This window comes from Enhydra lutris, unplaced genomic scaffold (assembly GCF_002288905.1).
Source record: "Enhydra lutris kenyoni isolate GAN:26980312 unplaced genomic scaffold, ASM228890v2 scaffoldscaffold19, whole genome shotgun sequence".
Taxonomy (NCBI): Eukaryota; Metazoa; Chordata; class Mammalia; order Carnivora; family Mustelidae; genus Enhydra; species Enhydra lutris.
In genome coordinates, this window is record NW_019154103.1 from 7,957,873 (window position 1) to 7,981,841 (window position 23,969).

The 23,969-nt window shown below is 38.3% G+C and overlaps 1 protein-coding gene across 2 annotated transcripts in view; it reads left to right on the plus strand.

Annotated features, from left to right (window-relative positions):
* LOC111148443 (autophagy related 10) overlaps positions 1-23,969 on the plus strand; it is a 229,656-nt gene that overhangs the window by 133,689 nt on the left and 71,998 nt on the right. For both annotated transcript variants that reach the window (XM_022504988.1, XM_022504987.1), the window contains exon 4: positions 20,031-20,169. In XM_022504988.1, the coding sequence (XP_022360696.1) occupies positions 20,031-20,169 (139 nt within the window). The remainder of the gene's footprint in view (positions 1-20,030; positions 20,170-23,969) is intronic.

Here is a 23,969-nt window from a genome sequence, read left to right on the forward strand (position 1 = left end):
CTCTCCAGTGGCAGCGCCATGCCAGGCACATAATAGTTGCTTAGTAATCGCTAGTGAATGAGTGTGTCTGTGCTCTGTTCACACACCCTGTGCACAGGCACACACACATATGTGAGTATGTGCAAAGCTGAGAAAGAAACATACAGGACATTGTCAAACAGAAACTGTTGTGGAGGGCAGCAGGAATGGAGTGAACAGAACGACGTGTGCAAGGAGATCTCTTAGTGGGCAGCAAGAAGAGCTTGTCAGAAAGAAGCTTGGATGGTTAGAGGTCACAGAGGTGATATATTCTAGGTGATGAGGAGTCTGGTGAACATGGACCAAAAAAACTCCTAAAAATCTATCTGGAGGGATGGTATGGTCATTGAACTAAAAGTAAACCTAGGGAAACAGTGATTGGGATGTTTAGGAGGTCCATGCTACGTAAATTGGTTTATACTTCAAAGAGCTGAAACAAAAAAGGTTAGACTCTCATACAATGAGTTTATAGATGTGATAAAATTATATACACTCGGGCGCCTGGGTGGCTCAGTGGGTTAAGCCGCTGCCTTCAGCTCAGGTCATGATCTCAGGGTCCTGGGATCGAGTCCTGCATCGGGCTCTCTGCTCAGCAGGGAGCCTGCTTCCCTCTCTCTCTCTCTCTCTCTCTGCCTGCCTCTCTGTCTATTTGTGATCTCTCTCTGTCAAATAAATAAATAAAATCTTAAAAAAAAATTATATACACTCTGGGGACTATACATTTTCTCTAGTAGCACTTATTATGATGATAATTTCATTGTTATTTGTGTGATTGCTTAACGTGTCTCCTCTTTTTGGGGCACATTGTCTGTTGTCCTGCCCTCTGTTCCCAGATACTAGGACTGTGTCTGGAACAACGGTTGTCACACTAATGCCTGCTGCCTATTTTTGTACAGCTCACAAGCTAAGAATGGTTTTTATATTTTTATATGGTTGAAAAAGAATCAAAAGAATAGTGTTTCATGACACATTAAAATTATATGAAATTTAAATTTCAGTGTCCATAAATAACGTTATATTGGAACAAAGCCACACTCAATTTACATATTGTCTAGGCTGCTTTTGTGCTACAATGGCAAAGTCGAGTGGTTTTGACAGAGACATGTGGTGCACAAAGCTGAAAATATTTACTCTCTAGCCCTTTAAGAAAGTGTCTGTTGACCCTTGGTCCAGAACACAGAAGATACCCTGTAACATGATGATGAACGAATGAATAAATTAATCTGTATACCTACTATGTGTCGGATAGTTTTAGACTCTATCTTGTTTAGTGCACTTCAAACAAGGGAATAATGGGAGAAAAGTGGCTTCATTTAAGAAGTAAGCAACTTTAGGCTCACCGGGATTAAGTGATCTGTCCATCCAGTGAGAGGCAGAGCCAGGAATTGAATCCAGGTCTAACTCCAAATTCCATGCCTTTTTCCACATTTGATTATACTGTGTTTCTATAGTATCTGGCTGTTTTTATCTGAGATTTCGAGTGTATTCTTACACCCCAGTAGAAAGATGAGAACTTTCATTGTGCTCTCATTGCTGCTGAAATAGTATTATTTAAAAGGAATACCATGGGGGCACCTGGGTGGCTCATTCAGTTAAGTGTGTGACTCTTGATTTCGGGTCAGGTCATGATCTCGAGGTCCTGAGATTGAGCCCCACATTGAGCTCTGTGTTCAGTGCGGAGTCTGCTTGGGATTCTCTCTCCCTCTCTCTCTCCCCACCCTCTGCTCACTCCCTCTCTCTCTTTAATAAATAAATTTTTTAAAAAATCTTAAAAAAATAAAGGTGACATCATGACTTGTCCTGGCACAGACACAGTTCCTGGGATGTGGTGTAGGTACCTCTGGAACTCTTTAAGGGCTTCTCTTGGTAACAAAGCCAACAAGCAAACAAACAAAGCCTTGTTCGCATCCGCATAACCGAGACACAGTCCTGAGGAAGTGGGAGGAGCTGCTGGCTTCCTTGAAGGTCCTCGAGAGCAGTTCTCTGCTCTTTCCTCCATGTGCCGTTCTTGTGCTCGGGGTATGGGAGAGCCTGTGCAATAGGTGCACCACACTCTGAAAGTACTACAGTGCTTGCCTTTTGGTCTATTTATCAAGACCTTATCATTTTCACTCTTTGGCAGTGAAATTTACCCATTTCTGGATTTGAGTATAGAAGTTTATTCAAATGCTGAAGAAATTTGCAGTTTATTCATCAAGACATTTAAAAATCTCACTTGTTTAAATTAGGGTAGTGCTATCTCTGCTTTAGTAAATGACTTCATCCAAACTTCAGCCTATTGGATTCAATTAGCATCATTCCTTGAGGCTCGGAATTTATCCCCACGGTAAATCCAACGTAACATCCTGAGATAGAAAAAAAATATAGGAAAGGGGGAAGTTCACCAAATGGAGATGTAGCTCCTTTAGTAAAGTTCTGCTTACTACTTATAAAAGCACAATAAAAAGAAATTAAAGAAGGCCTGAAGATGGGATTTGTAGGGATAGGTGGACTGAGGTCTATGGGCCATACTTTACTTTTGTAAATAAAGTTCCACTGGAATATAGTCCTTTTGTTTACATGCTGCTAATGGCTGCTTTTATGCTACAATGGCAGAGACATATGGCCCACAAAGCCTAAAATATTTACTATCTGGCTCTTTATAAGAAAACATTTGAGACCTCTGGAATTAGGGATATAAGAAAAAAAAATAGAAGAACTAGGATTGTTTAATATGGGAAAGAGATATCTGAAGGTAATACATTGGTTCCTCATTTTGAGAGGTATTATAGGAAAGATGAATCTTGTTTCTTAATTCTCTGCGAGGGTAAATCTAGTGGAACCTGATTCACCCTATAGCATAGGGAAGGATTTTCTGGCTCTGGATTTAAAACAGAGTGGCTTATAAGGCAAGTCTTACACACTAATGGTTACATGCATCGTGCAAAACTTACTTCTTTTTAGGGCGCCTGGGTGGCTCAGTTGGTTGAGCGACTGCCTTCAGCTCGGGTCATGATCCTGGAGTCCCGGGATCGAGTCCCGCGTCCCGCGTCGGGCTCCCAGCTCCACGGGGAGTCTGCTTCTCCCTCTGACCTTCTCCTCGCTCATGCTCTCTCTCACTGTCTCTCTCTCTCTCAAATAAATAAATAAAATGTTAAAAAAAAAACAAACTTACTTCTTTTTAGCACTCCAAATTCCACTAGTAAAGATTCCTTTTGATTAGGGCTATCGGCTACAGATCTGCAACTGAATGTAATAGTCGATAAAGGAGTATTGTACTAAGCCATCAATAGCCACTGATACTTGAGCAAGAAACAATTCAAAGGAAAAAGAGAAATGAAGGGTTTTTATTTTGCTTTAGTTTTTGTTTTTGTTTTTGTTTTTGATAGGAGGAGATAAAAGAAAAGACCACGGTCTGTGTCCCTTGAGTGGGGATGGTGCGCTATGCCTTGGGTTAACAGAGCTGCCTAGAGTCCCACTGAGAGGAGACCAGTCACATAGCAATTCTCCTGAAGACACAGATGCGCAGCCACTGAAGGCAAAGCTGGTTTATTGCATAGTTTTGAGCCTTGGTGATTGGGCTTTCTTCATGTTGGGCTTTCTTCTTCTATAATCCCATAGACTACAAAAGTAAAGAATCCCAAAGTAGACCCTTCATGTATTATGTGAAGTAAGTCTTTCTGGAGTGGTTTGCTGACCACTTGCTTTAGCATCACCTGGAACATTGTAAACAATGTAGATTCTTAGGTACCATCCCAGAAGTACTGAGTTCAAAAGCATTAGTTTGGGGATGGAACCCAAGAATACAAATGTTTAACCTTCCCTACCCCCTCAAATCTGATGGTCTTTGCAGAGTGATGGAGAAAAACATAGAAAAGATGTAAACTGATGCTGGTTTTTCTTTACTTTCTTTCTTTCTTTCTTTTTTTCTTTTTAAGATTTTATTTATTTATTTGACTGAGAGATAGAGAGTACAAATAGACAGAGGTGCAGGCAGAGCGTGAGGGAGAAACAGGCTTTCTGCTGAGCAGGGAGCCTGATGTGGCGCTCAATTCCAGGGCCCTGGGATCATGACCTGAGCCAAAGGCAGCAGCTTAACTGACTGAGCCATGCAGGTGCCCCTGATGCTGGTTTTTCTTATGAAACAAGCAAAGGGGAGCTCTGAATAGAATCACATTTGACTGAATCCGAAGCTCAGAATACCAGGTAAAAGTCTTTCTGTCTTTCTCCAGCTAGTCCTGATTCCCCCAAGCAATGTCTGCTTTTAAAATCCCTTATCCTATGAACTCTTTTTGCCTACAGCTGCTCAGGAATCCTAAAAAGTAGATGACAAGAACCAAACTTATCTTTTAAGAAGTCCTTCTCAGCACTTCTGATTTTTTTTTTTTCTCTCAGAAAACAATGCTATTTATATATTGTTCTCCTGTCAGGGCTAATTGTCATTGACATATGATAGGCGCTATTAAACATCACTGTTCCCTCCCACCGGGGGAGTGGTGTTCTCTGGCATGGAATCTAAGCAGCAGTCTCTTTCACAGTCTGCGTGTACTCATCCGATTGGCTAGCTGTCCAACTCCAGACTCAAGCTGTCTTGCCATCTCTGGCACAGTCCTAAAGGGAACAGGAAGGGCCTAAGAAGCATAATGGAGCCAGCTGTAAACATTCAGAAAACTGCCAGATGTGCTTTGGCGGGTTTCTGCATTGCCTCCCTCCTGCCTTGCCCTAGAGCATGCCAGGCTGCAGATGAGGATTTAATCCCTCACAGGAGACGGATTCTTTCTCTCAGTGGGAACCCACAGTGGCCATGCTGATGCTAATTCTCTCCCCTCTGAGGAAGCTGGGAAAGCAAAGAATCATGGGTGTTGTTTTTCTTCTTAAAAAACATCAGGAGGAGGAGTGATAATATTCCTGGGAACTGGGGAAGCCTCACTGAGATGCTCTGCTTGGGATCATCTTGGTAACCGCCCTTTGTTTCAATGTCACCCTGGGTACTGTAAGACACATGCCTGCCTTGTGTCGAACCCTCTCTTGTGTACCAGATACTACATTTACAATTGCTGAAAAAATGCCATCACTTGGAAAGATTCTTGTGAGTCATTTACTCAAAGCCACAGAAATCATGAAAAAAAAAAAAAGTCATTTTAGGAGTGAAGACAGTAAAAAGACCACCCCACTGTAAAACATGTGAAACAAAAAAAGGGCTGCTTTTACTTAAAGTCCCACTTAGATTATTTTTATAAGTCACTTTATAGTTTCAATAATTAAAATTCTTTCTTTCTCAAGGAATTGATTTTTCATTGGTTTGTCAAAAAACTTCATCATGCTATCACTTTTTTAAAAAGATTTTATATATTTATTTGAGAGAGATAGAGAGCAGAGGGAGGGGCAGAGAGGGACAGACTTCCCACTGAGCGTGGTGCCTAATGTGAGGCTCCACAACGGTCTTAATCCTAGGAACAGGAGACCATGACCTGACCTCAGAGGCTTAACTGATTGAACAGCCCTGGAACCCTCAGTCTTTATCACTTCTGAAGATACTAAAAGCTGTTGGCACAAGAACATCAACTGATCTTTTTTTCCGTAGCTCATTTTCCCATTGTGGTGAGATGGCTTATGTGTCCATAGATAGATACAGCTGCAGATTGTCTCTGAACCAGCATTGCCCCCTGTCACGCTTTGGCCTCCTGACTATGATTCTGGCCCATTACTGTTAGGTTTGAATTAAAGATCTGACTGGTAGAAGATAAACAAATAGACTCTCTTTTCCTCAAGGGGACATTATGAATAAAGCTTGTTACTTAGGTTTGCTCAGTAATAGTAATAGAGATTTTTGGTGATAGAAGAAAAGTTTTTCTTCCTTCAATTACTTTTCCCTGTAGGCTAAATAGAGATATGGATCTCTTTTCCTAAGCCCAACACACTATTTGGGTTCGATTTCAATAAAATATCTATGAAGTGTCTTCAGCATGATCCCTATTTAATGGGATTTAGTTGTAAAGCTTAATTCATTTCAGATTTTCTAAATGAGAGATCACTGTCAACTTATTGTTAATTGAATTCAATAAAATCAAAATTTCTGTAATTAATGGGAACCACTTAATCTTTTTGCTCCTTGAATGAATGTAATTTTGTAAACACAAGTATCTTCTAATTTAATGAAATAGCAATATTTTGAGGAAAATAAGGGTACATGTGACTTCTTTTTCAAGTAACTCTTAAATTAAATATACCTAAATCCTTCTTTAAAAACCTAATAAAAGAAAAAAATTAGCAAACTTACTGAAAATGTTACTATTAATCTTATGTTGTCCAGAACATTAGTGCAAATTAAGTATGGGAATAATTAAGAAGGGGCATACTACAGTACAAAGAGCAATGGTTTTAGTGTTTCCTCATGGGTAATAGGCCTATCTGTGCCTCTAACTAGGGGTGACATTGGGTAAACCACCAACTTTTCTGGGCTTTGTTGTTGAGTGTTGGGCTAGATAAAATGATTCAAGTTCCTTTCACCATTAGAGTTCCAAAATTCTTTATCCGGCAACATGTTTTCAGAAAACATTATTATCTTTTTTTTTTTTTTTTTTTTTTTTTTGGAGGATTTAGAATATTAACAAAAGTAGACAGAATGGTATAATAATAAATACCAGTGCACTCATTAAGCAACCCCACCAGTTACCACTCCATGGCCAAATCATGCCCCTTCTCTGCCTCCATCCACTAATCCCTCTCCTGTGTTATTGTAAAACAAACCCTAGACATTAGCCTGTCTTTACTAACCTGATCCATCTGCCATCTGTATTGTTAGCACCTGAGGTCTTAGAAATTTTAATTCATTTTTAATAAGACTCAAATCGCCTCACTATCTTTCCTTTTCATTTTTTAATAGAAATATTTTAGTTAACTGTAGATTCACATGCAGTAATAAGAAGTAACCAGAAAGATTTCATGTACTTTTTACCTAGTTTCGCCCAGAGGTAATGTCTTGTGAAATTGTTATATAATATCACAACCAGGAAATTGACATTGATACAATCCACTAATCTTATTTGGATTTCCCATTTTTGCTTGTGTGTGTATGTGTGTGTGTGTATTTGGTCTATATAATTTTATCACATGTAGGTTCACATATCCACCACCAGAGTCAAGATGCAGAACAGTTTCATCACCACAAGGATTCCTCATGTTGCCCATTTGTAACACTAACCCATGTGCCTTCACCCACCTCCGAACACTAATCTTTTCTCTTGTCTTCATTTCTAAAAATCTGACATTTCAAAAACGTTATATGAATGGAATTATATAGTTTGTAGTCTTTTTGGATTGGCTTTATCACTTGCATAATTCGCAGGAGAGTCACCCAGATAGTTGTGTGTATCAATAGTTTGCTCTGTTGAAAAAGTAAAAACCAAAACCACAGAAATACAAACAATTATAAGAAAATATTATGAAAAATTATATGCCAACGAATTGGACAACCTAGAAGAAATGGATAAATATCCAAAACTGAAGCAGAAAGAAATAGAAAATTTGAACAGACAGATTAGCAGCAATGAAATTGAGCCAGTAATGAAAAATTCCCAGTAAACAAAAGTCCAGGACCAGATGGCTTCACAGGTGAATTCTACAAACATTTAAAGAAGAGTTAATACCTATTCTTCTCAAACTGTTGCAAAAATTAGAAGAGGAATTCAGTGAGGCCAGTATTATCCTGATACTAAAGCCAGATAAAGACAGCACAAAAAAAGAGAACCACAGGTCGCCATCTCTAATGAACATGGATGCAAAAAATCCTCAACAAAATACCAGCAAACCAAATCCAAAAGTACATTAAAAAAGGATCATTCACCATGAGCAAGGGAGATTTATTCCTTGGATGCAAGAGTGGTTCAATATTCACAAATCTATCATCTTGGTCATCACATCAACAAGAGAAAAGATAGAAGGTAAGTCAGTCCAAGATGGTGGAGGAGTAGGAGACCTTAATTGTGTCTGGTCCCAGGAATTCAGCTACATAGCTATCAAATCATTCTGAACACCTGCAAACTCAACTGGAGATCAAAGAAAAGAATAGCCACAACTCTATGGATAGAAAAGTGACCACTTTCTGCAAGGTAGGAGGTGTGGAGTAGTGAATCCGAGGCAATATATTGGAAGATAGATCCCGGGGGGAGGGAGTCTTTGTCAGCCAGCTACTGGCAAGTGATAGAGTAGCAGAGCATGAAATCAGAACTTTTAGAAGACTGCTCCAGTGAGGGACATCGTTCAGGCTGCCAAGTGGGGACGAAACCCTAGCTGGGACAGTGTGGTCTCAGGATCCTTGGGATCACCAGAAGACCAGGGGTGTCTGAGTGTGGCAGAGCTCCCAGGCATCAGAGCGGGGAAGCCATCTGCAAAGAGTGAGCCTAGGAGTGGGCTCTCAGCTTGGGGTTGCCTTAAACCATGAATCACATCACAGTTAGGCCACTGCTTTCTGAGCAGGGCCCAACAAATGACAGAACCCTCCTTCCTTCCCTGGGAGGAGCAGCTCTGCAACATGCCACAGGAGTCTGCAGGTTTTGGAGACTTGAAATGGGGTTGCATGCCTGAGGTGGAAATGCTTGGTCACAGGTTGAGTGAGCACAAAGTGCAGCCAGAGACCAGGGAGACAGGAGTGCTTTTCTCTGAGGGCACACTAAGGAGAGGGGCCCCAAGTTTTCAGTCTAGGGCCGGAGATTGGGAGGCCGCCATTTTCATTCTCGTCCTTTAAAGCTGCATGGAAAGCCTTCAGGGAACAAAAGGCACATAGAGCAATCTGGAACAGATTACTTAGGCCCTCTGGCAAGAGTGGTAGAATTCTGCCTCCGGCAAATACAGTTGAGAACCAGACAGCAGGCCCCTCCCCCAGAAGATCAGCAAGAACATCCAGCCAAGACCAAGTTTACCAAGAATTGAGAACTGTAAAACTGCAGCTCTAGGGAAATATAGCACATAGAATTCATGGCTATTTATTTATTTATTTTTACTTTTCCAACTAATTATTTTATCGACTCCTTTTTAAAATCCTCTTTAATTTGAATTTTTACAGTTACATTCTAGCCCTTCATTGTATCTAATGTTATTTTGTATATATATAAGTTTGTCTTTCTTTACAATTTTGGGATGCATTTTCTTCTAACAGATCAAAATACACCCAAAATCCAGGGTATGGCCCTGTTCTATTCACTTGTCTGATTATATTCTCTTTTTTGTTACTGTTGTTTTTCTATTTTTTTTCTTTTTCTTCTTCCCTTTCTCTTCTGTTTTTCTTTTTTGTCTTGTTAAAGCCTTTTTAAATTTTTCATCTTTACAGTTACATTCTATCCTTTCAATGTATTTAATTTTATTTTTATTTTTTTATATGTAAGTTTTTCTTTCTTTACAACTTTGAGATGTAGTTTCTTCTACCAAACTGACCAAAATACACTCAGGAGAAGCATATTGCTTTGTTCTATTCACATGTCTTTTGCTATCCCTTCCTTTTTTATTGTTGTTGTGTGTTTTGTTTTGCTCTTTTGTTCTTTTAATTTCCATTTTTACAGTTATATTCTATCCTTTCATTGTATTTACCTTTATTTTTATACATATATATGTTTTTCCTTCTTTACAATTTGGGGTCTAGTTTTCTAAAAAAACAACCAAATTACACACAGATTCCAGTGTATTGCTCTATTCTGCTCACCTGACTGGTTATATTCTCTCTCTCTCTTTATTTCCCCCAGTTTCGAGTCTCATCTGATTTGTTTAGTATATATTTCTCCGGGGTCATCATTGCCATTTTAGTATTTTGTTTTCATGTTCATCTATTCTTCTCTGGACAGAATGACAAGATAGAAAAGCTCACCTCAAAAAAGAACAAGAGGCAGTACTGACTGCCAGGAACCTAATCAGTATGGACATAAGTAAGATGTCAGAACAAGAGATCAGAATAACAATTATAAAGGTACTAGCTGGGCTTGGAAAAAGTACAGAAGACACTAAAAAATCCCTTTCTGGAGAAATAAAAGACCTAAAATCTAACCAAGTTGAAATAAAAAAGGCTATTAATGAGATGCAGTAAAGAATGGAGTCCCTAACCTCTAGGATAAATGAGGCAGAAGAGAGAATCAGTGATATAGAAGACCAAATGATGGAGAATAAAGAAGCTGAGAAAAAGAGAGATAAACTGGATCATGAGGGGAGAATTTGAGAGATAAATGATACCATGAAGTGAAACAATATTAGAATAATTGGGATCCCAGAAGAAGAGGAAAGAGAGGGGCAGAGGCATATTGGAGCAAACTATAGCAGAGAACTTCCCTAATCTGGGGAAGGAAACAAGCATCAAAATCCAGGAGGCACAGAGAACTGCTCCCCAATAACAAGAAAAATAAGTCAGCACTTTGACATACAAAAGTGAAACTTAGAAGTCTCAGAGACAAAGAGAAAATCCTGCAAGCAGCTCCAGACAAGAGATAAGTAACCTATAAGGATGGAAACATTAGACTGGCAACAGACCTATCCACAGAGACATGGCAGGCCAGAAAGGACTGGCATGATATACTCAGGGTGCTAAATGAGAAAAACATGGGACGAAGAATACTTTATTCAGGTAGGATATCATTCAAAAAGAGAAAGAGTGATAAAAAGCTTCCGGGACAAACAGAAACTTAAAGAATTTGTGATCAGCAAACCAGCCCTATAAGAAATATTAAAAGGGATCCTCTAAGCAAAGAGAGAGCCCAAAAGTAACATAGACCAGAAAGCAACAGAGATAATATAAAGTAATAGTCATTTTATAGGCAATACAATGCACTAAATTCATATCTTTCAGTAGTTATTCTGAATGTAAGTGGGCTAAATGTCCCAATGAAAAGATACAGGTTATCAGATTGGATTAAAAAATAAGAGCCATCTATATGCTGTCTGCAAGAGATTCATTTTAGACCCAAAGACATGTCCAGATTTAAAGTGAGGGGGTGGAAAACCATTTACCATGCTAATAGACATCAAAAGAAAGCTGGGGTAGCAATCCTTCTGTCAGACAAATTAGACTTTAAACCAAAGACTGTAATAAGAGATGAGGAAGGACAGTATATTTTAATTAAAGGGTCAATCCAGCAAGAAGACCTGACAATCGTAAATATTTATGCCCCTGACATGGGAGCAAACAAATATGTGGGCCAATTAATAACAAAATCAAAGAAACACACTGATAATAATACAATAATAGTAGGGGACTTTAGCACCCCCTCACCACAATGGACGGATCATCTAAGCAGAAGATCAACAAGGAAATGTGGGCTTCGAATGACACACTGGACCACAGTTATATTCAGAACACTCCATCCTAAATGAACAGAATACACATTCTTCTTGAGTGCACATGGAGCATTCTCCAGAATAGATCACACCCTGGGTCACAAATCAGGTCTCAACAGGTACCAAAAGATTGGGATCATTTCCTTCATATTTTTGGACCACAATGTTTTGAAACTGGAACTCAATCACAAGAGGAAATTTGGAAAGAACTCAAATACATAGAGGCTAAAGAGCATCTTAGTAATGAATGAATAGGTCAACCAGGAAATTAAACAAGAATTTTAAAAATCATGGAAACAAATGAAAATGAATACACAACTGTTCAAAACCTTAGGGATGCAGCAAAGGTGTTCCTAAGAGAGAAGTATATAGCAATACAAGCCTTTCTCAAGAAATGAGCAAAGTCTCAAATACACAACCTAACCTTACACCTAAAGGAGCTGGAGAAAGAACAGCAAATAAAGCCTAAACCCAGCAGGAGAAGAGAAAAAATAAAGATTAGAGCAGAAATCAATGAAATAGAAACCAAAAGAACAGTAGAACAGATCAATGAAACTAGGAGCTGGTTCTTGGAGAGAATTAATAAGATTGATAAACCCCTGGCCAGACTTATCAAAAAGAAAAGAGGAAGGACCCAAATAAATAAAATCATGAATGAAAGAGGAGAGATCACACCAACACCAAAGAAATACAAACAATTATAAGAACATTTTATGAGCAACTGCATGCCAACAAATTAGGCTATCTGGAGGAAATGGATGCATTCCTAGAGAGTAGCAACTACCAAAACTGAAACAGGAAGAAATAAAAAGCCTGAACAGACTCATAACCAGTAAGGAAACTGAAGCAGTAGTAAAAAAATCTACCAACAGACAAGAGCCCAGGGCCAGATGGCTTCCTAGGGGAAATTCTACCAAACATTTAAAGAAGAAATAATACCTGTTCTTCTGAAGATGTTTCAAAAAATAGAAATGGAAGGAAAATTTCCAAACTCTTTCTGTGAGGCCAGCATTACCTGGATCCCAGAACCAGACAAAGACCCCATCAAAAAGGAAAATTACAAGCCAATATCCCTGATGAACATGGATGCAAAAGTTCTCACCAAGATACTGCCAATAGGATCCAACAGTACATTAAAAGGGTTATTCACTCTGGGATTTTGTCAACATCTGCAGATCAATCAATGCCATATACTACATAAAGAAAGGACCAGAACCATATGATCCTCTCAATAGATGCAGAAAAAGCATTTGACAAAATACAGCATCCTTTCTTGATTAAAACTCTTCACAGTATAGGGACAGAGGGAACATACCTCCATATCATATAAACTGTCAATGAAAAACCCATACCAAATATCATTCTCAGTGGGGAAAATTGAGATTTTTCCCTTAAGGTCAGGAACATGGCAAGGATGTCCACTCTTACCACTGCTGTTCAACATAGTACTAGAAGTCCTAGCCTCAGCAATCGACAACAAAAAGAAATAAAAGGCATCTAGATCAGCAAGGAAGTCAAACTCTCACTCTTTGCAGATGACATGTTACTGTATGTGGAAAACCCAAAAGACCACCCCAAAATTGCTAGAACTCATGAAGGAATTCAGCAAAGCAGCAAGATATAAAATCAATGTACAGAAATCAGTTGCATTCCTATACAATAACAATGAGACAGAAGAAAGGGGTGTTAAGGAGTCAGTTCTATTTACAATTGCATCCAAAACCATAAGATACCTAGGAACAAACCTAAACAAAGAGGCAAAGGATCTGTACTCAGAAAACTATAGAACATTCATGAAAGAAATTGAAGAAGACACAAAGAAATGGAAAAACCTTTCATGCTCATGGCTTGGAAGAACAAATACTGTTAAAATGTCTATGCTGCCTAGAGCAATCTGTATGTCCAGTGCAATCCCTATCAAAATACCATCAACTTTTTTCACAGAGCAGGAACAAATAATCCTACAATTTGTATGGAACCAGAAAAGACCCTGAATAGTCAAAGGAATATTGAAAAAGAAAACCAAAACTGGTGGCATCACAAATCTGGACTTCAAGGTCTATTACAAACCTCTAATCATCAACAGAGTATGGTACTGGCATGAAAACAGACACACAGATCAGTGGAACAGAATAGAAACCCCAGAAATTGACCCTCATCTCTATGATCAACTAATCTTTGACAAAGCAGGTAAGAATATTCGATGGAAAAAAAGACAGTCTCTTCAATTAATGGTGTTGGGAAAATTGGACAGCTATATACAGAAGAATGAAACTCATCCACTCACTCACACCACACACAAAGATAAACTCTAAATGGATGAAAGACCTCAAAGTGAGATAGGAATCCATCAAAATCCTAGAGGAGAACACAGGCAGCAACCTCTGTGACTTCAACTGAAGCAACTTCTTGCTAGACATGTCTCCAAAGGCAAGGGAAACAAAGGCAAAAATGAACTATTGGGACTTCACCAAGATAAAAAGCTTTTGCACAGCAATGGAAACAATCAGCAAAACTAAAATGCAACCTACTAAATGGAAGAAGATATATGCAAATGACATATCTGATAAAGGGTTAGTATCCAAAATATATTAAGAAAACTGATACAATTCTATACCTAAAAACAACCCAATTAAAAAAATGGGCAAAGGAGATGAACAGACATTTCTCCAAAGACATACAAATGGCCAACAGACACATGAAAAAATCCTCAACATCACTCGGCATCAGGGAAATACAAATCAAAACCCCAATGAGACACCAGTCAGAATCTATAAAATTAATGTCAGGAAAAGACAGATTTTTGGCAAGGATGCAAAGAAAGGGAAACCTTCCTATACTGTTGGTGGGAATGCAAGCTGGTGCAGCCACTCTGGAAAACAGTATGGAGGTTCCTCAAAAGGTTGAAAATAGAGCTACCCTATGACCCAGCAATTATACTACTAGGAATTTACTCCAAAGATACAAATGTAGTGATCCAAAGGGGCACCTGTACTCCAACATTTATAACAGCAATGTCAACGATAGCCAAACTATAGAAAGAGCCCAGATGTCCATCAACAGACGAATGAATAAAGAAGATGTGGTAGATATATATATAATGGAATATTCGGCCATCGAAAAATGAAATCTTGCCATTTGCAATGATGTGGTTGGAAGTAGAGGGTATTATGTTAAGTGAAATAAATCAGTCAGAGAAAGACAAATACCGTATGATTTCACTCATGTGGAATTTAAGAAACAAATAAACAAAGGGGGAAAAAAGACGCGCGCGTGTACACACACACACACACAAATCAAGAAGGAGACTCTTAACTATAGAGATTACCAGGATTACCAGAAGTGGGTGAAATAGTTGTTGGGCATTAAAGAGTATGCTCATTTTGAAGAACAGTGAGTAAGGTAGAGCATCGTTGAATCACTTTTGTACACCTGAAACTAAACTAATACTGTATGTTAACTATATCGGAATTAAAAAGCTTAATAAAAATGAAAGCAAAAAAACCAAAACAAAACAGTTTGCTGTTTTGATTACTGAGTAGTGTGGAACACTGTATCACTGTTTAACCATGACCTGTTGTAGGACATTTGAAATATTTCAAGTTCTGGGCTATTCTGAATATAACTGCTGTGAACATTTGTGTACAGGTTTTTTCATTTCTCTGGGATAAATGCCCATGAGTGTAATTGGTGGGTTGTATGTTAATTACCTGTTTAGTTTTATAAGAAATTGCAGTATGATTTTATAGCCAAGCAGCAGTGTATGAATGATCTAGTTTCTCTGCATCTCCACCAGCATTATCACTGTTATTTTAGCCACTCTGATAGATACATAGCGGTATCTAATTGTAGTTTTAACTTGCTTAATGGCTCATTTGCCATTTGTTTATCATTTTTGGTGATCTTTTGCATTTTTATTTCTCCATTTACTTCTTTTCAGACTTTGTGGTGGGGATGGTGTTGCTGGTGAATTAACAATGAAGTTTGTTGTCGAATACTTGGATGGGAGGAAACAGATCTGCTCCTGAAATAGAAAGTGTTGCTCACTATGGTTCTCAGCTCTGTGTTAGAGTCTCTGGGAGTACAAAGATGAATAAGACAAGAACCCTAGTCTAATACCATTTGGCACTTTCAGAAGGGGAAGCAGAAAAGATGTAGAAGATTGAGGTTTCCAAATTGCATGACATTTGCATGGGTATCATAGAGGTGACTGTGAATGATGGATAGATCCCAGCAGACGTAAGCTGAGGATTCAAATTCATTTAATATGCAAAAATGTCTTTGCCCATAGGTAGCTGCCCAGAGCGAGGGACTGGGAAACACAGCAGCCCTCCCAGTGAAAGAAGTGCTCAAACACTCCTGTTTTGAAACCCCACAAAGGTACTCCTGCTGATGAGAATAGTGATTAGAGTGAGACTTCTCATGGCTCTTCAGGAAGCTTGTATGTCTGTCCCCTTTCTTATTCCTTGGGCCTCCTAACTGTTCCAGAGAAATTGGATTTATGTCCAGTTGATCACCACTGCAAGTACCTGGTGTCAACCCTAGTGCATACCTGAGTGTTGAATTTGAATTTAAGTGAAGGAGATTCTTTCTAGGAATTTTATCCTCCCTAGCAGGACTGAGTCTCAGGCAGTCTGTATCTGCAGTTTGCTGCAGAAATTAATGACCCACTTCAGTATTTACTAAGAATTGGACAGTGATTGTCTAAGGAGAGAAATAGCTCAATAGAGAATAAGGAATAAACATACACACAAATTTAATTTACAGTAAAGGTGGCATTAAGAAGCAGTGGGGAAAGAAGGACTATTAGCAATCCTTTGGGAAAAAATTCTCACACCATATGCAAAAACAAAATTTAGATCGACTAATGATCTAAACATAAAGACATAATAGGTATGTGTGTGCAGAATAAAGTTTAACATTTTTGTAATTTTTAAGGGTGAGGTGGACCATAGTAGGTGGCCTTTTAATGAAGATGGGTAACTCAGAATCTGCAAAAAGAAGATGTATGGATTTTACTACATAAAAGTGACAAAAATCTTTTTTTTTTTAAAGATTTGTTTATTTACTTGAGAGAGAGTGAGAGAGAGCATGAGAGGGGAGAGGGTCAGAGGGAGAAGCAGACTCCCCACTGAGCAGGGAGCCCGATGCGGGACTTGATCCCGGGACTCCAGGATCATGACCCAAGCCAAAGGCAGTCACTTAACCAACTGAGCCATCCAGGTGCCCGAAAAAAATCTTTATGATAAAATAAGAAACAAAGTTAAAAAGAAAACTGAATGAAAATGTTTTTTATATATACACACACATACATATACATACGTATACATATCACACATATCTTTGTGCATCTTTGTTTTTGTATGATGCAGAGGGATATATCTATATCCAATAAAAGTTATTTCTAATATACAAAGAGTTTAGATACTTCCATAGGAAAGGTGCAAACTAAATATCAAAAAATAAGCAAAGGGTAGGAACAGGCAAACCACAAAATAATGCAAATTACCAATACACATATGAATAAATGTTCACTTTCACTAGGAATCAATAAACTGGAATTTAAAACCAAAAAATGCTGGGCACCTGGGTGGCTCAGTTGGTTAAACATCTAATTCTTGATTTTGACTGAAGTCATGATCTCAGGGTGGTGGGATTGAGTCCCAAGCCTAGCCTATGGAAGTATCTAAACTCTTTGTATATTAGAAATAACTTTTCTCTTAGCAGGGAGTCAGCGTCTCGCTCTCTGCCCCTCCCCCACCTTTCTAAAAATAATAGTAATAATAATAAATCTTTTTTAAAAGGCAACAAAAGGGGTGCCTGGGTGGCTCAGTGGGTCAAGGCCTCTGCCTTCGGCTCAGGTCATGATCTCAGGGTCCTGGGATCAAGCCCCACATCACGCTCTCTGCTCAGCAGGGAGCCTGCTTCCCCCCCCTCTCTCTGCCTGCCACTCTGCCTATTTGTGATCTCTCTCTGTCAAATAAATAAATAAAATTAAAAAAAAAAGGCAACAAAAAATGACATTTAAAAATTAATCAAATACACAAAAATTAAAAGCAAATAATATTCAAGTACTTATGGGATGTGGGAAAGGACATTCTCCTACATTCTTGCTGGGAATATAAATCGATGCAGCCTTTTTCTGAGGACAGATTGGCAATTATCTATTGAACTTTAAAATGCACATCCTTTTCATATAATAATGCCCTCTTTAGAAATCTACCACAGAAAAATAGAGGTGTATAAGGATATATGTGGTATGATATGTATTATAGTATTAGTTGTAGTAGCAGAAAATTATTATCAACCTAAAATAACTAACAATATGAAAATGCTAAAACAAACTATAGCATAGTCATGTAATGGAATACAGTGAAGCCATTAAAAGAAAGCAAAACAGTTGGTTAAGTAACTGCCTTCGGCGCAGGTCATGATCCCAGGGTCCTGGGATCGAGCCCCACATCGGGCTCCCTGCTCAGAGGGGAGCCTGCTTCTCCCTCTCCCTCTGCTGCTCTGCCTGCTTGTGCTCTCTCAGGTAAATAAATAAAAATATTTTAAAAAATTTAAAAATGAAAGAACAAAATCTACAGCATTGACATGGTAGGACGTGATAAGATGTCCATGACTAAAAAGCAAAAAAATCAAATCAAGGAATATATGTATATGCATCATGTTTTGTTTTGTTTTGTTTTTTTGAGAGAGAGAATGTGTGCACATGCACGTGTGTGCGCACATGTAAGGGAAGAAGCAGAGGGGAGAGGGAGAGAGAATTTTAAGCAACCTCTCTGCCCAGCACGGGGCCTGAGGTAGGGCTCAATCTCATGACTTTGAGAACATTTCCTGACCTGAAACCAAGAGTCTGAGACTTACCTGACGCACCCAGGCGACCCTATACATCATGATTGAATCAAGGGTGGATGGGTGGGTGTAAGTGTATAGGTGTGTGTGCACGTGATTATAGGCCAAAAATTTGTGAAAGTCTGGGAAAATACTCACTGGTTAAAAATGGTTACATACTGGAAGAATAGAGGTGCTGGGATGAGGGGAATTTCCCTTTTTATTTTATATACTTGTGCAGTATTTGCAATGTATTTATTTACTTAATTTTAAGAGAGGGATGAGAGGGTGCAGGGCAGAGGGAGAGAGGGTGAGAGAATCTGAAGCAGGCTCCATGACCATTGTGGGGCCCAACACAGGGCTCGATCTTACAACCCTGAGATCATGACCTGAGCTGAAATCAAGAGTCAGGGGCTTTACTGACTTAGCCACCCAGACACCCCTGCAATGATTTTTTTTTTTAATCTACAAAGACATAATGCTTTATAATGTTAAAAAAAAAAAAAAGGAAAGAAATTACAAATACAAAACAAACTAATCTTTGTCCAAAAAAAAAGAATTTGGTTTGAAGAACTGCTTTAAAGGAGATACAGGTAACTGCCTAATGAAAAACCAAATAAACAGAAAAACCTCTTTCTTGCGACTGTATTAACTTTCTGTATTTGGAATATATATTTTGTTGATTTCTCTCTGGTTACTTAATTCGTTCTATTTAATTGATAGTGTTTACTGGAGTTTAGTGAAAACTATTTTGTAAGTATCTCGGTTGTGATTTATCCAGTGTAGTATCTCCCCCAATGAATTGACTGTGAGTGGGCAATTAGTAAAGCAGATACAGATCTGGAGAGGAGTCTGTGGCTTTGCTTATCTCCATAGGAAACCTTATTTCATATTGATAAAGTTTGAAATCTTTCCTGTAACTCTTTCCAATTGTTCATTGTTGTACTGTTTTAATGAGGGGTAGAAATGAGCCAAACCAACCTGCTTCTTTCCTTTTACTAATTTAATTTCAAAGGAAATTTTTCAACTCAAATCAACCCAAATAAATGAGTATAGATAGAACAAGATTCTGACTTAACATGTCCAATTAATTGCTTCCACACATTAAGATAAATTCCTTAGAAACACCCACAAATAATAATAATTAAAAAAAAATCCCTCAGTAAAGAATGGTTAGTGAGAAGTGAGCTAGCTATAACCATCTTTACTTACAAAAACCGTGTTTAAGTTGGCATTAGCATTTGCCATTTATTCTATTATAAATATCAAGATTTATTGTAGAAATATGCCACAGATAGCACAATAATAAAGAAAACAGACTCATCTCAGGTTTTGAAATGTACCTAACATACTCAGCCTCTTGCAAAATAACTTTCTCATTCAAAATGGAACTGGGAATTGTTCCGCACACAATGAATCATCTTTTGGCAAGTACAATAGAATCTTTAGGGACATTTCACAGTCTCTTGTTCAATTGTTAGGATGTTTTTAGCTTTCACAGGTAGGGAAGAAGGTAGCTTGTAGAGCCATCATCTTGTTGCTAAAATTGTACAGTAAAGATTTTTCAGAGTTGCTGTTGCAACATACCTTTTGCTTCCCCCCCCCCTTTCCTTCCTGTTTCTTTACCCAGAGCTGCTTTGTCTCTCAAAAACAATCTGGAATTACTTAATGTTAATGTTTTCTGGTTTTACTATTTACCCAGGACTCAAACATTAAACATTAGTGTTGGAAACTCCCTTTTCCTTACCTCATAGTCCTATATTTATTTAACTGTTATTTTGCCAGAAGAAACTCTCCTCTTTCCCTTTCTGTGCTAAAGTACTCTTTTTTTTTTTTTTAAACTGACAAACACATTTTGTTTTTGTTTTGCTTTGTTTCAGGAGGCTTTAGAACTACCCCCGGATGATTTTGAAGTGACTGAGACCACAGCGGGAAGTCAAGTGGTTAAATATGAGTATCATGTCTTATACTCCTGTAGCTACCAAGTGCCTGTGCTTTACTTTAGGGCAAGCTTTTTAGGTAAGACCATGTCGCTTGCTAAATGTAAATTCATAACATTTACATATAAGGCAGAAAGCAGATTTAGAAAATTATTCTTGAGAGGAAAAAAAAAAAGAGTTAAAAATAAGAAAACTGTGGGTGAGGTAAGGTTTTACCAGTAAATTTTCTCATGCTTTAGAAAGAGTATCAAGACTTCAGAGTGAATGATATCATCCCAGCCTTAAGTCTGATCTTCAGATTCTTGGCCTCCTGCCCAACGTTGACTAAGTCCCCTGGCCCTTTTTCTTTTCCTTAAACAAGTAGGAACAACTTAAAGCTACAATGTTTGTGTACTTCTAACTTTACAGTAAAAATGTCTTTCACTCTTAAGTGATTCTGTTCATCAGAAGCCCCCATGCCACTTTCCCCAAATGCTAATAATGATTTCACAAACTCTTTATCAAGTAGTTCAAGCTACATTTAAAAATAGCACGAACATTTCCTTCAGCCGTCTATACATCTCCAGTGCCGTAGCTTCCTGAGATGCTGTTACTCAACTCATTCCCCTTGCCAAGAAGGTGGAACACCCTGTCTCCTCTGAGGTCTTGGCTAATAAAGCTTATTTAATCAGCAGCCACATGGAGTTCTCACTCTGTAGTGCGACAATGACTCCCCCTTCTCATCCTCTGACTAAACCGGGTCAGCACTGCAAGGCCCTGCCTCCTTGGGCACAGGGACTACAGGAGCTCCCTCCCCAGCCAATCCCCTCCCCATTTCTCCTTTTCTTTCTGGCCTTATCGGCAGCATTTTGCATTTTGAACAGCCTTCTAACTTTTTCTGAATAGCTAAGACATCTGAATTTAGCCAGTGATATTTTATTTTTAATTAAAAAGTAGCTTAAGCTGCTTTGAATGTGTATTTGGTAGATTTAATCACTTGCTGCCTTATATTGTTTAATGGTCTCTAATTTTGCAGTGTTGGCGGTTTAACAAGCACTTAGGATTTAAAACACAAGAACAAATTCTCATAGACTCCCTGGTGGGAAGATTTTAATCTGAGGTGCAGTTCCTAAGAACTGACAATTTGGGGTAAATTTTCAACATGGGACGTGGGGAATTGAGGACACTGATAGTTACTAATTCACAAGCTCTTGCTGCACATTTATCCATATGATTATTATAGCCTTTAAAACACTCACTTTATTGTTGTAATCCTCTTTGTTTTGGAGCCCAGAGGTTAAAGGAGGTTTATTGTCAGTGAACTCTGTTATTCTAAAAAGTAGAAGGGGATACATTTATTTACCATGGGGGAGGAGATATTTTTCTTGGTTTTGGTTTGCAGTGGCTCTACCTGTTACTTTTCTAGACTCAGAGACACATTCAAGGCTGCAGGTAGAGGAAATAGGACTCTACTTCTTCAATACTGTACTTTCCTATAATTAGTATTCACCATAAGCAGTTAATCACCAGAGAAGAGCTCCCAGAGACAAAACAAGTTGTTTAGCTTGTCAGCATTAGGGAATCAGAGGTGTTGAAACATGACTGCTTCTAGCTGGAAGTGGGTCTTGCCGAGGCTGGTAGATGAGCTCATACGTGTACTTTGCTCTTATGTGCCAAGAGCTCCCCTTACAGTACGGCACAGTAATTGTTCCTGCAAGTCCAATTATATTTTAATGAAATTTGTAGACTTCCTAGATCTTTTCTTTATTATGGCTTTCTATTCCTTAAAAAAAAGAGAAGAGGAAAATATCAAAAAACAAATACCCCACTAGCTTTCTTGGATCCTATCTATATACTTGCAAGACACCCTTTATTTATGGCTGGTAAAAGAAAACCCAAACAAGTCATTTATTTTGTGTGGCAGCATTCCTCTTCTTCTCTCCTCCCATTCTAGGTTGTGTGGAGTGAGCACTAGGGATTTTTAAATTCCAGAATTCATTTAATATTTACTCAGGTACATTAAAATATCTAATTTAATTTTTCCAAGCATACTGAATGCTTTCTTACGGAGAAACATGAAAAATGATTCTTTCCTTTATCATTTTCTAAGAATTTCTTTTCTCTTTTCTACTAACTTAACCTAATGATGTCCTAAAAAATGTTTCGCCCTTTACTCTGGAGTCATAATTTTTCATTTATTCCCCTTAATCTATTCCCTTTTCCTGTGATATCTGATTACTCTGGCCGTCCATCTGTTTGTTAAACAGATCTCTGTCAGTGTGGTGAATGGATTCCTAACATCTTCCTCTTATTCCAGGTCCAGATTTTTCTTTGTCTCATTCTAACAGAGTTCCGACCTAGAAAGAGGATGATTATAAAAATTTCTTGCTTAGGGGTCTTTTTTGTTGCTTCAGAAATAGTTCACTTAGCCCTGTTTTTGACAGATATTTAGAATTTCTTTTGCATTTGATTGTTAGTAAAAAATTAGTTTCTCTGCTCTGCTCTGATTTTCTTCTGCTACTTTTTAATTTTTTTTAAGCAAAGCAATTAGTAGTAGTAATTCCCATTTAAATTGACATGACCTTTTCTTTTATCAACTGGTTTAGATTCCAGAAGAAATATTTATTGTGTTTCTTGAAATACAAATCCATTGAATTGTGATTACTTCTTATTCCTCTATGTTGGCCAGTGTCCACCAGGCAAACTGTGGCCTAGGACTCAGCTGACTTGGCACGTGCTCCTGTCACTCCCATGTCATATTTCATACCACATCATTTCACGTTATATCACATATAATGTCGCAAATTTCACTATAACAGAATTATTTTTTTGCTTGTCCCCATTAGAGTGGTAAGCAAGAACATGGAGCTGTATGGTAAGAAGAGGAAGGAAGGAAATTAGTAATGAATACCTACAACCTGCAAAGTGACAAGCTTTATTCATGGTAGTGTGTGTGTGCATGCATTATACATATATGACATTTGTTATTTTTCTTACTCATTTTGATGCCCACAGTATCTGCTGTGATATAGTATCAACAAGTATTTATTGAATAAACCAATGGTGGGGAATTTCTGACCATTTCTGCATACAGCCCAAAGATGGGAACATTGTGATGGTACCTTATTTGAACTGCTCTGATGGCTTATAAGGAAGAGACTGATGTTGTCTCCAGGAAGCTCAGTACCCAAAACATCTCTATATCTTTACTCTTTAGTTTGATACTTCTCATAGACTGCAGAAGTAGTTGACTAAGGAAAATGGCAAATCTTGAGTCCTTAAAGGGTGGGCATCCAAGCTAGCTGAGCAGCTGCCCTGCTTCTATAAACACATATTTTTATTCGATCCTGGAAGGCTCATAGCCAAATTGCACCAGCATCCTGCTACTGAGTACCTCTCCTTCCTACTACTTGGACATTTAGGAGCCCGGTTCCCTCGGATTTAAAAAGAGAAATAAATCCTTTCCAGTATTCTTTTTTCCCCTAACTGCTTTTGCCATTTGAAGTTTGAAGGAAGTAATGGGACTCACTTAATACCATTTGTTACCCCTCAGTGGGTAAGAGGTAACTACATTCCTGTCCAGTAGTAATAAATAGCTTATATTCGAATGGTGCTTTATATTTCACAAAGTCCATTCTCACTAAACACTGACATCTTCAGTGCTCACTGTTTCCAAACCCCCTCCAACTGTTTTTGAAGCACACTGTTTTTAGAAAGTATTTGTATCTTGCAAAAGGCTTTGTCTGTTGCCCATCATTCCAGTACACTTTGTGTCCCATTTTTCTTTTCTGAGGACTTGGTTTTGGTCAAAAACTGGTGGCAAGTGTTAGAAATGTAGTAAAAAGGGAGCCTGCTTCCCTTCCTCTCTCTCTGCCTGCCTCTCTGCCTACTTGTGATCTC